This window comes from Oncorhynchus mykiss, chromosome 22 (assembly GCF_057628025.1).
Source record: "Oncorhynchus mykiss isolate SJ-2025 chromosome 22, ASM5762802v1, whole genome shotgun sequence".
Lineage (NCBI taxonomy): Eukaryota > Metazoa > Chordata > Actinopteri > Salmoniformes > Salmonidae > Oncorhynchus > Oncorhynchus mykiss.
In genome coordinates, this window is record NC_143043.1 from 21908675 (window position 1) to 21921790 (window position 13116).

Genomic DNA, 13116 nt, shown 5'->3' on the forward strand with positions numbered 1-13116 from the left:
GATGGAATTCTGTTTTAGCATGATTTATTGAGAGTACAGTACCACTGGAAGACTGCAGAGGTAACAATCTATGCTGCTTATTTTCTTTACCCCCAGTTGGCAGATAAGTCTAAGTCAGGTTGTCTGGAGAACGAGGAGTTTGTCCAGTTCTATAAGATACTGACGGAAAGGAAGGACATGTGGCGGGTGTTCCAGGACTACTCCCGAGACGGACAGACATTAACCCTTGCTGAGCTGAAGGACTTTCTGAGGCAGGAGCAACAGGAGGGGGAGAGGAGTTGGGAGCATGCCCAGGAGCTGATTGACCGCTATGAGCCGTCAGAGACCGGTAAGGACCACTGTGCAACTGTAACCAACCACAGTCAACCGTAATGAATTATTTCATTAATAGCCTCGGTGAGACAATGTCAATCACAATGAACGGCAACCACAATATTAATAACCTAGTTTACTTCAGTAAACCACAAGAGCCCACAATTAACCATTCAACAAGTAAGAAAACTGTATGTTGCATGTCACTACTTCACAGGAGAGGCATTTTGAACGTAAACTTTTTTTTAAATATCAAAATTTGTTTTTTTGTAGAAATGCCTTCTGGAACATGTTAACTTTCATGTGTCTTAATAACAAACGTGTATGCTATCTGTAAATTCGAATACAATTATTATATTACGAGCCTAGTTGGTTTTGCCACAGATAAAGACAGGGACCTTCCCGCTAGCCATGATTGGCTGAGATAATGGATGGCCTGGACATGCCGAGAGATGAGTTCAGATTGGTCTGCCATGTAGCACGCTTTTGTCTACAACATGAGCTGGTCAGTTCAGTATGTGTGGTTAATCCTTTCTAACACAGCTTTTTTTTAAAGATATCACAGAGTAGAATTGCAAAAGTGTTGCTCTCCACTTTCTGGAGTTTTGAAATCAGTGGAATGCCGGGTGGAATTGGAGTGTGATAGCTAAATAGATGGAGAAAATTCTGGCATTTGATTGTAAATATGAGGAGGGAGTCGAAAAGAGAACACACAAAAGGCTGTTGTATATAAAACGCCTGTCTCCGGATTACATATTAAAACTAAGGGCAGCCATGGCATCTGTGACAGAGAGGGAGAAGCGTCCATCCATGTCTACAGGTAAAATAATCTAGCAAGCTACATTTTAAGATATTACACGATTCTAATTTTGTCAAAGTCGTTTTCATTTCAAGTTAAAGCGTACTGTTAGTTAGCTAGCTAAAGTTAGCTGGGTGGCTCGCAAGCTAATTTTAAGTGTATGATTTGTGTAGTAATATTATTCGTATCTCAGAGCCATTTGCATTGCTAATTATAGCCTAATGTTAGCTAGCTAGCTAAGATTGAACCTGGTTGGTTAGCTACCTGCAGATTCATGCAGGGTAGTAACATTATGAGTTGAGATTATGGTTCATTGTTTAGCTAGATAGCCAGCTAGCTACATGTCTAAACAAAAGACTCCACTATGCAAGTAACCATTTCACTACACCTTCTGTATCCTGTGCATGTGACAAATAAACTTTGATTTTATGTCATATAATATGTGTTTACCAGAAACAGTAATGTGAAGAACATGACCTGCACCAAAGTCAAATTAGGATATAATGTTAGGCCAACAAGACAGTGTCCAAGTTCAAAAATGATCCAGTAGAATGCCCTGCTTTTATTTCATCACACTCACAACCGTTAGCTATTTTCTGTAATTGGCTCGCCATTAACTTGTAAATAATGATCTTGCTGTGAGTTTATTTTTCTGTAATAATGAAGACAAATGGGCTAAAGTGAAGACGTCAGCTATATGATATGGTCATCATTTGAACTGGCTAGCCAGCTAACTTAACATTAGCTAGCTAACAAGCTAGAAACAAACCAAAACATTGTTTAGAAAGTTGCTTTTAGTTGCCTGGTTTGCTAGATTGACATATACTAAATTCATTTTTAAACGGGTGGGTTTATTGGTGTTAAAATACAACTAGCTATTTTGGACCACCAGGCTGCTGATGTCATGCAGCCGGTAGTTTTTGTGTTTATACTTTATAAACTTTATACGACAACGACAAGTTTGTTGGAAGACAATAGAATGTTCATGATGTCACTGCGACAACTGTCGATAGGTGTAGTATAAACCAGCCTTTAGTCTTGAAACCTTTTGGTTGTTTAGTAAATGGCCCTACATCTGAATCCTTAAAGAGGTGGGTGGGGCTAAGGCTTAAGAGGGTGTGAACGATGCTGAAAGAACGTAGACAAAGAGAGCTCTCCAGTAGGTTTACCAACACATTCAAGGGCCATTTTCTCAAAAGTGACATTACAAGTTCAACTTTCAAAGTAGAATTACTTTCCCATTGCCCCTCAACTGTAGTGTATGATATACCATTTTCCAGCTCTGAGTCTCTACTTTTATCCAACTAAAACAACTCTACATAAGAAAAACAAATCACAATTTGTTCCGGCATGTGTCTGGCACCATCTCCTATCTTAACTTAAATAACATATTCTGGGTGATCTGACAAATAAAGGAGGAGGTCATGACAGCCCCCCCACCCCCCTCCCCTCAAGAACCAAGGATGGTTTATGACACCAAAGACAAGTTGCACAAAGTAAAATTTCCTTTACAGTAGTTACTGAGCATTTCTTGATTGGGTTTGACTTATGATAAGACGGAACTTCCCATGTCTCCTCACAGCCAAGAAACAGGGGGCCATGTCTATAGATGGCTTCCAGATGTACCTGGTCTCTCCAGAGGGCGCCATCATGGATCCCCAGCGGCTGACCCTGAGCCAGGACATGAGCCGGCCCCTCAGCCACTACTTCATCTGTTCCTCCCACAACACCTACTTGATGGAGGACCAGCTCCGAGGACAGAGCAGCCAGGAGGCCTACATCCAGTTAGGAACAAAATTATCCTCACCATTACAACCCTTAGCTTCATACCTAACATCCAATTATAACCCTTTGTAGCTCAGGGATGGGCAAATCCCATCCTCCGGCCTGATTGGTGACACACATTTGCATGGGTGCCTGACTTTGAAAGTGGGAGTGCAATTCATTTGACAGGTCTGAAACCCTACCAACCTTGTGACTCACAAACATCCCGCCCCCTTCCCTGAAAATAGGCCTAGGCCTGGGCTACTATAAATTATTTTTTATAATCAAAATGTTTTTAATGGTGGGCTTTTAAACAACAACTACAATGAGTAGGCTACATACTTGACAACGAATCGTGAAGAACCCGAATAATCATGAAAAGTATGAAGAATAACAGAAGTGTAGTCTCAGCAAGCACATTAATTGACTTTTCAGCTTTTCCTCCAACTTGGACTTTTTTTGCTGCCTTTGCTTGACGCACTGTCACCATTTAATTTTTTGTATTAACTTGTCTCAGCAGCATACATATTGGATGCAAAGAGGGTAGGAATGGCTTTTTGGTCCATATTACACTTACCAAGCCAAGCAGAGCTGTTTTATCGAGATACAAATCAAATCCAAATCAAATTGTATTTGTCACATGCGCCGAAAACAACAGGCAGACCTTACAGTGAAATGCTTACTTACACGCCCTTAACCAACAATGCAGTTTTAAGAAAATATCCCCCCAAAAAGTAAGAGGATAAGAATAACAAATAAAGAGCAGCAGTAAATAACAATAGCGGGGCTATATACATGGGGTACCAGTACAGAGTCAATGTCAATGTGTCGAGATAATTGAGGTAATATGTACATGTAGGTAGAGTTATTAAAGTGACTATGCATAGATAATAACAGAGAGTAGCAGCAGCGTTCCAAAGGGGGCAATGCAAATAGTCTGGGTAGCCATTTGATTAGCTGTTCAGGATTCTTATGGCTTGGGGGTAGAAGCTATTTAGGAGCCTCTTGGAACTAGACTTGGTGCTCTGGTACTGCTTGCTGTGCGGTAGCAGAGAGAACAGTCTATGACTAGGGTGGCTGGAGTCTTTGACAATTTTTAGGGCCTTCCTCTGACACCGCCTGGTATAGAGGTCCTGGATGCCAGGACGCTTGGCCCTGGTGATGTACTGGGCCATACGCACTACCCACTGTAGTGCCTTGCGACCGGAGGCATGCGTGCTCTCGATAGTGCAGCTGTAAAACCTTTTGAGGATCTGAGGACCCATGCCAAATCTTTTCAGTCTCCTGAGGGGGAAAAGGTTTTGACGTGCCCTCTTCAAAACTGTCTTGGTGTGCTTGGACCATTCTAGTTGTTGGTGATGTGGACACCAAGGAACTTGAAGCTCTCAACCTGCTCCACTACAGCCCCATCGATGAGAATGGGGGCGTGCTCGGCCCTCCTTTTCCTGTAGTCCACAATCATCTCCTTAATCTTGGTTACGTTGAGAGATAGGTTGTTATTCTGGCAGCACCTGGCCAGGTCTCTGACCACCTCCCTATAGGCTGACTCGTCATTGTCGGTGATCTGGCCTACCACTGTTGTGTCGTCTGCAAACTTAATGATGGTGTTGGAGTCGTGCCTGGTTATGCAGTCGTGGGTGAACAGGGAGTACAGGAGGGGACAGAATACGCACCCCTGGGGGGCTCCAGTGTTGAGAATCAGCGTGGCAGATGTGTTGCTACCTACCCTCACCACCTGGGGGAGGCCCTTCAGGAAGTCCAGGATCCAGTTGCAGAGGGAGGTGTTTAGTCCCAGAATCCTTAGCTTAGTGATGAGCTTTGAGGGTACTATGGTGTTGAACGCTGATCTGTAGTCAATGAATATCATTCTTACGTAAGAGTTCCTTTTGTCCTGGTGGGAAAGGTGCGGTGTGGAGTGCAATAGAGATTGCATCATCTGTGGATCTGTTTAGGTGGTATGCAAATTGGAGTGAGTCTAGGCTTTCTGGGATAATGGTGTTGATGTGAGGCATTTCAGCCTTTCAAAGCACTTCATGGCTACGGACGTGAGTGCTATGGGTCTGTAGTCATTTAGGCAGGTTGCCTTTGTGTTCTTGGGCACAGGGACTATGGCGGTCTGCTTGAAACATGTTGGTATTACAGACTCAATCAGGGACATGTTGAAAATGTCAGTGAAGACACCTGCCAGTTGGTCAGCTAATGCCCGGAGCACACGTCCTGGTAATCCATCTGGTCCCGCAGGCTTGTGAATGTTGACCTGTTTAAAGGTCTTACTCACGTCGGCTACGGAGAGCATGATCACACAGTTGTCTGACAGCTGATGCTCTCAAGCATGCCTCAGTGTTGCTTGCCTCGAGGCGAGCATAGAAGTGATTTAGCTCGTCTGGTAGACTCGTGTCACTTGGCAGCTCGCGGCTGTGCTTCCCTTTGTAGTCTGTAATAGTTTGCAAGCCCTGCCACATAAGATGAGTGTCGGAGCCCGTGTAAAACAGTCCTGTAGTTTAGAATCTGCTTCATCTGATCACTTTTTTATAGACCGAATCACTGGTGCTTCCTGCTTTTTGCTTGTAAGCAGGAATCAGGAGGATATACAGTAATTGTGGTCGGATTTACCAAATGGAGGGTGAGGGAGAGCTTTGTACGTGTCTCTATGTGTGGAGTACAGGTGATCTATAATTTTTTCCCTCTGGTTGCACATTTAACATGTTGATGGAAATTTGGTAGAACTGATTTAAGTTTCCCTGCATTAAAGTCTCCGGCCACTAGGAGTGCCGCCTCTGGGTGAGGGGTTTCCTGTTTGCTTATTTCCTTATACAGCTGACTGAGTATGGTCTTAGTGCCAGCATCCGTCTTTGATGGTAAATAAACAGCCATGAAAAGTATAGCTGAAAACTCTTTTGGCAAGTGGTGTGGTCTGCAATTTATCACAAGATACTCTATCGCAGGCGAGCAAAATCTAGAGACTTCCTTAGATTTTGTGCACCAGCTGTTGTTTACAAATATGCACAGACCGCCCCCCCTCGTATTACTGGAGTGTGCTGTTCTGTCTTGCCGGTGCAGCGTATATCCCGCTAGCTGAATTTCCATGTCATCATTCAGCCAAGATTCCGTGAAACATAAGGTTTTACACTTTTTGATGTCCCATGGTAGGATATTCGTGATCATACCTCTTCTAATTTATTGTCCAATGATTGCACGTTGGCGGGTATTATTGACGGTAACGGCAGAATTCCCACTCGCCTTCTGCGGATCCTTACGAGGCATCCCGCCCTGTGTCCCCTGTACCTGCGTCGCTTCCTCTTGCAAATAACTGGGATGTTGGCCTTGTCGGGTGTTCGGAGAATGTCCTGTACGTCCTGCTTGTTGAAGAAAAAATCTTTGTCTAATCCGAGGTGAGTGATCTCTGTCCTGATATCCAGAAGCTCTTTTTTTGCCGTAAGATACGGTTGCAAAAACATAATGTACAAAATAAGTTACAAATAACGTGAAAAAACCCCACATAATAGCACAATTGGTTGGGCGCCTGTAAATCTGCTGCCATTTCTTCTGGCGCCATTTTAAGCGGCATTTCAACTCTGCTCACATGTTCTGATACAGTCACAGCTTGGTAACCACAAAGCGCCATTTTGTACTTGCATATGGGTCTCAGCCAGGAATGTTACTTTTGTAGCTTAATGAAAACATTTTAACAATGTGATTTAACCGATTGATTTAAGGAAATACATTGCCTTCAGATAGTATTCACTTTCACACACAGTTTTGTTGTGTTACAAAGTGGGATTAGCATTGATTTAATTGTAATTTTTTGGCAACAATTACACTAAATACTTCAATGTCAAAGTGGAAGAAAATTTTGAAGATGTACATTTTTTTAATAGTAAATGAAACACTAATATACTGTATCTTGATTAGATAAGTATTCAACCCCCAGAGTCAATACATACAGCTGTGAGTCTTTCTGGATCAGTCAGTTTTGCACACCTGGAAAGTACAATATTTGCCCATTATTCTTAAAGAAAAATAGTTTAAGCTCTGTCAAGTTGATTGTTGATCATTGCAAGATAACCAATTTCAAGTCTTGCCATACATTTTCAAGCTGATTTAAGTCGAAACAGGAACATTCAATGTCATCTTGGTAAGCAACTCCAATTTGAACTTGTGTTTTATTTTATTGTCCTGCTGAAATGTGAATTTGTCTACCAGTGTCTGTTGGAAAGCAGACTGAACCACATTTTCCTCTAGGATTTTGCCTGTGCTTAGCTCTATTCCGTTTCTTTTTATACAAAAAAAACTCCACAGTCCTTGCCGATGACAAGCATACCCATAACATGATGCAGCCACCACCATGCTTGAAAATATGAAGAGTGGTACTCATTGAAGTGTTGTGTTGGATTTTCCCAAAACATAACACAGAATCAGCTATGTTAAAAAAGATCTGCCGGGGCTTCCAGAGTGGCGCAGTGGTCTAAGGCATTCTGGGTTCGAGTCCAGGCTCTGCCGCAGCCGGCCGCGACCGGGAGACTCGTGGTGGCAGTCAATTGGTCCAGCGTCGTCCGGCTTATGGGAGGGTTTGCCCGGTAGGGATGTCCTTGTCCCATCGAGCACTAGCGAGTCCTGTGGCGGGCTGGGCGCATTGCACGCTGACATGGTCGCCCGGTGCACTGTGTTTCCTTCAACACATTGGTGCGGCTGGCTTCCGGGTTAAGTGGGTATTGTGTCAAAAAGCAGTGCGGCTTGGTTGGGTTGTGTTTTAGAGGACACACTCCTCTCCCGAGTCCGTATGGGAGTTGCAGCAATGAGACAACACTGCCAATTGGATACCACAAAATAGGGTAGAAAGTATTTTTTTAATATAAAAATAGTAATAAAAAAATGTGCCGACGTGCCCTTGAGCTCCTTTAAATTGCTCTGGATTAGAGCGTCTGCTAAATGACTAAAATGTCAAATCAGTTATCTCCTATCACAGCCATTAAAACTCTGTTTTAAAGTCACCATAGGCTCATGGTGAAATCCCTGAGCGGTTTCCTTCCTCTTCAGCAACGGAGTTAGGAAGGACACCTGTATCTTTGTAGTGACTGGGTGTATTGATGCACCATCCAAAGTGTAATTAATAACTTCACCATGCTCAAACGGATATTCAATGTCTGCTTTTTTCCCCAAAAAATTTCCTTTGTGAGGCATTGGAAAACCTCATTGGTCTTTGTGGTTGAATCTGTGTAATTGTATGTGTGGTGTACAGAGATGAAGTAGTCATTCATAAATCATGTTAAACACTATTGCTCACAAAGTGAGTCCATGCAACTTATTATGTGACTTGTTAAGCACATTTTTACTCAACTTATTTAGGCTTTCCACAACAAAATGGTTGAATACTTATTGACTCAATACATTTAAGCTTTTCATGTTTTATTAATTTCTAAAAACAGAATTCCACTTTGACCTTATAGGGTATTGTGTGTAGATCAGTGACACAAAATCTCATGATAATCCATTTTAAATTCAGGCTCGCTGTAACGTAATTAATATATTAAATGGTCATATGTATTTTAGTAGACTAACTCAAAAGATTGATAATCATTGAATATGACAAATTACCCAATGGCTCATGATCATTGTCTGGTAAAAAAGTGAGGGTGCAAAAACATACGTTTGCACTCTTATTTTGAAGGTGTGGGTGCAGTTGCTACATTTGTGCCATTGCTCAGGTACCTATGCACATTTGCCTCAGCCCTAGCTGACACACATCTAATAACCAACTAATCATGGTCAGACATTCTCGGGGCGGCAGGTTGCCACGTGGTTAGAGCATTGGGCCAGTTGCCAAAAGGTTGCTGGATCGAATCCCCGAGCTGACAAGGTAAAAATCAGTCTTTCTGACCCTTCCTGAACAAGGCAGTTCCCCGGTAAGCCGTCATTGTAAATAATAATTTGTTTTTAACTGACTTGCCTAGTTAAATAAAGGTTAAATAAAAAATGGTTTCCAGTTTAGAATACAATTAGTTTAATCAGTGTTAGGTAGGTCTGGGGGAAATGTGTGATGCCAATCAGGCCCTCTAGGACTGGAGTTGCCCATCTCTGGCTTGTATGGAAGTGAGATACAGAACTTCTAATTTCTTACAAACCAAACCATCTTTCAAACAGTTTTCAGTCCATGTCTGAGTGTCTGCGTACTTGCTGTGCAGGGCTCTAAAGCGGGGCTGTCGTTGTGTTGAGGTGGATTGTTGGGACGGGCCGAATGGAGAGCCGGTTGTTTATCACGGCCACACCTTCACCTCCAAGATCCTCTTCAGAGATGTCATCACCACACTGGGAGAGTACGCCTTCAAGGTGGGCACCTCAATACCTGAGTTAATTATACCGTTTGCTGTGGAAATTCACCTCTAAGGACTCAAATTGAAAGTAAATTAATCCATCTTTATTATCAAGGTTCACAAACTCAGTCCATGCTTGATGAAAACTCTCACAAGGGCATTCCCTACACAAACAAGTCATATAAGCATGATTTACATGATTCATTATTAATGTTAGTTCCTGCATGTGACTGACCGATACCTCATGAGACTTCTCTCAAAGCTGAGACCTTGAAACGAAGATACTTCTCTTGGATCCCAGAGCAATGTTATGGGCATACTGCGGATGTGAGGATTCCTCCCATGTACAATCAATCCGTCACTCACATGAGTGGCTATTAGAAAAGCAGCATTGATCTGACACACAAACAGAACATTTCCATCACATATTCATGACCACTCAGCTATTTTTGTATTACATTTTTTTTGTTGTAATTATTTACCCCCTTTTTCTCCCAAATTTTGGGATTACGACCTTGTCTCATTGCTGAAAATCCCAGATGGGCTCGGGAAAGGCGAAGGTCAAGTCATGCGTCCTCCGAAACATGACCCGCCAAGCCGCGGTTCTTAACACCCGCTCGCTTAACCCGGAAGCCAGCTGCACCAACGTGTCGGAGGAAACACTGTTCAAATGATGACCGAAGTCAGCCTGCAGGCGGCCGGCCCACCACAAGGAGTCGCTAGAGCGAAGCCAAATAAAGCCCCCCCCAGCCAAACCCTCCCCTAACCCGGATGACGCTGGGCCAATTGTGTGCCGCCCAATGGGACCACCAGGCTGTAGTGACACCGCAACACTGCAATGCAGTGCCTTAGACCGCTGCGCCACTCACGAGGCCATGACCACTCAGTTCTACTCAATCCAGTCTCTAAGTGGTTCTTGTCCTGACCATTTGTCTTCTGTGTTGGTTTTTGCTTCAACCAAGTATTCAAAATCATAAACCAATCTGTCTTCAGCCTTAACATATCATTAAAAACATTACTGCAATAGATCCACACATTCCTTTAGGAATTCCTGTTTAGTCCCTCATCTGTCCCCTCTACCAGGCATCTGAGTTTCCTGTCATCCTGTCCCTGGAGAACCACTGCAGTGTGGAGCAGCAAAGGGTCATGGCCCAGCTCCTGGACACCATCCTGGGGGACATGCTGCTCAGGGAACCTCTGGATGGACTGGTTCACCAAGAGCTGCCCTCTCCCCACGTAAGACCCCCTTCAATGTGTTTTCTATTCTATTTATCTGCTCTACCATAACCATTCACCAACAATGCAAGTCAATTGAGAACTCATTCTCTACGGATTTGATTTCCTGTCTGACTATGTTCAGGTTTTTATTCAGCAGTGTAGCTAAGAGCAGTACCAGTCAGTGGCTTTACTACATTGTTATATTATAAAATTATCACTGGGCCCCCAATGTAAAGCAGAACAGTAATTGAACGTCAACAGACCAGATGAACTGGAAAGACATTCACACTTACAGGTAGCCAAAAATAACTAACTGAAAGCCACAACCACAATTAGCCACGTATCTGAATCTCTGCTACAATATCATTGGACAGTATTTGCATATTTCCCAGCGATCTTTGCATACCAATAAAAAATGACATTGTTACTGTTCAGTGAGGTTTTATGTGAAGCAAATAGGTGTATTGTCATCCATACATTGAAATATTTAGGTGACTTATGTAGTGCCCAAACATTTAAGTTACATATTACCATAATTGGGATGTGTTGTTGACTTGTAGGCCTGTCTTATAAACAGCATGATGCATTTTGATATGGTTCATAGTGGACATTGTGATTGACTATTGACAAGTCTGGTGTACAAATTATACAGCCCGGGATGCAGATAACTAGGGTTCCCATGCATAACTTAATAGTTAGGGCTTGTGAGCCCCCCATGGCCGTGGGCTCCAGTGCACAGCGCACCGCCAGCCTCGCATTCCGCCACTGAGTACAGTCTGTATTCTCCAGTGATTTGTTTTATTCTTTTTCCATTCAGAGCACTTTAGATAATCAATACCGAAGTTGATGATTGGCAGAGTGTGTGTGTTTGTGCATGCACATATTAGGATCTGAAGGGAAAGATCCTGCTGAAAGCAAAGAAGATTGGCGGCCTAGAAGAAAATGAAACGCTGACCGATGAGGCCACTGACGAGATCAGCGATGAAGCTGAACCTGAGAGCCCGTCTGCAGAAAACCTGTCTGCAGAGGCCATTTGTCTCCATGATAAGGTATGGGGATCTATGGATGGATGGAGGTGAACGGTCTGGCAACTTCTTGCCATCATCTGCGCCAACTATTACACGTTCACACATTATTACTGTTAATACATCCTGCCATTATGTGAAAAATCTAGATCATGTTTTTGTCTATCACACAGTAAGCAAGCAATGAACACTGTACCTTGATCTGCCAGCTAATCATGTTTTGCCTTGGTTCAAAAGCCACAAAGCAAGTGAGTTTAGGTCACTTACGCAGGCATGTAATTTCCTGTCTCCTCAGAAATCCAAGTTCTCTAGGGAACTCTCGGATCTGGTGGTGTACTGCAAGAGTGTCCATTTTCACAGCTTTGAGTACTCTCGCTTACACTCCAAGTGCTACGAAATGTCCTCTTTCTCCGAGTCCAAGGCCAGGAAACTTGCAAAGGACACAGGTACGCCCTGAACTATTTTAGCAATACCTACATGGCAAACAATGTATTCATATATTGCCAAGGATCATCGGTGAGGAATTCACTCCCATTCACTGTTGTAGGTCCCCTGGGTTAGGGGATAGGAAAAAACGTCGCTGTATGGCTGTCTTTCTCAGGGACGGAGTTTGTGCACCACAACAGCAGACAGCTTAGCAGAGTCTATCCCAGCGGCATGAGGACCGATTCCTCTAACTACAACCCACAGGAGCTGTGGAACGTGGGCTGTCAGATAGGTGAAACTAATTGCATAATTAACATCCATACATATAGAAATAAATACATGTGATTGATTGATTGGTTGATTAATCTACTCCTAGTGGCGCTGAACGTCCAGACGGCTGGGCTGGAGATGGATCTGAACGATGGGCTCTTCCGTCAGAATGGCTGCTGTGGCTACGTCCTCAAACCTGACTTCATGAGGAATGATGACTCTTTTGACCCAGAAAGACCCCAGGACTGGGATGGCTACACATCACTCCAACTGTCTATCCAGGTCCAGAAACAACTGCTCTGTACCATACAACTATGTTGTGTGCCTTTGTGCAGTTTGTGTGTACTGGAGGTTTACTTTTTGCATGTTTATACTTTTCCGAGTCTTGATTGTGTGTGTGTCCATCAGGTAATTAGTGGGCAGCAGCTACCAAAGGTGAACCAGAAAGAGGGCTCCATCGTTGACCCTCTGGTTAGAGTGGAGATCTACGGAGTATCACAAGACCAAGCCAAGCAAGAGACTAGTTACATTGACAACAATGGTGAGGGACCATCTTATACATGGCCTGACGAAGAGATTCATTGGGGTCTTTGTACAGACTCGGTCAACTCGGGGACCAAAATGCATGCATTATTATTATTATTTTTTTTACATGTAAATAGTATGCACCTTGCCATGTTTAAGTAAATTAGATAGAACATGACATAGAACCCCAGTCCTTCTCTTGGCTGCCTAAATCCTGGTCTCTGATGCCCCCTGTCTACAGGTTTTAACCCTCTATGGAACGAGACCCTCAATTTTATCATCCACGTCCCAGAGTTGGCCCTGGTGCGTTTTGTGGTGGAGGACTATGACAAGGCTTCCAGGAATGACTTCATGGGCCAGTTCACCGTGCCCTTCACCTGTATTCAGCCAGGTAAAATAGACCTGTTCATATTACAACTGAGATAGCGTTGATTTACAGCTGGGTAAATCTCAAGTGCAGTTTTCT

At 43.4% G+C, this 13116-nt stretch overlaps 1 protein-coding gene across 6 annotated transcripts in view; it reads left to right on the forward strand.

Moving 5' to 3' along the window:
* plcd4b (phospholipase C, delta 4b) overlaps positions 1 to 13116 on the forward strand; it is a 36038-nt gene that overhangs the window by 21962 nt on the left and 960 nt on the right. For 2 of the 6 annotated variants that reach the window (XM_036958938.2, XM_090215718.1), the window contains 10 exons: positions 97 to 328; positions 2694 to 2895; positions 9058 to 9202; positions 10270 to 10422; positions 11292 to 11453; positions 11725 to 11875; positions 12031 to 12147; positions 12232 to 12407; positions 12534 to 12666; positions 12892 to 13041. In XM_036958938.2, coding sequence (XP_036814833.2) covers positions 97 to 328; positions 2694 to 2895; positions 9058 to 9202; positions 10270 to 10422; positions 11292 to 11453; positions 11725 to 11875; positions 12031 to 12147; positions 12232 to 12407; positions 12534 to 12666; positions 12892 to 13041 — 1621 coding nt within the window. Of the gene's footprint in view, positions 1 to 96; positions 329 to 2693; positions 2896 to 9057; positions 9203 to 10269; positions 10423 to 11291; positions 11454 to 11724; positions 11876 to 11976; positions 12148 to 12231; positions 12408 to 12533; positions 12667 to 12891; positions 13042 to 13116 lie in introns of all 6 variants that reach the window. The other 4 variants (XR_016490567.1, XR_016490569.1, XR_016490568.1 and 1 more) reach the window with 4 other exon arrangements.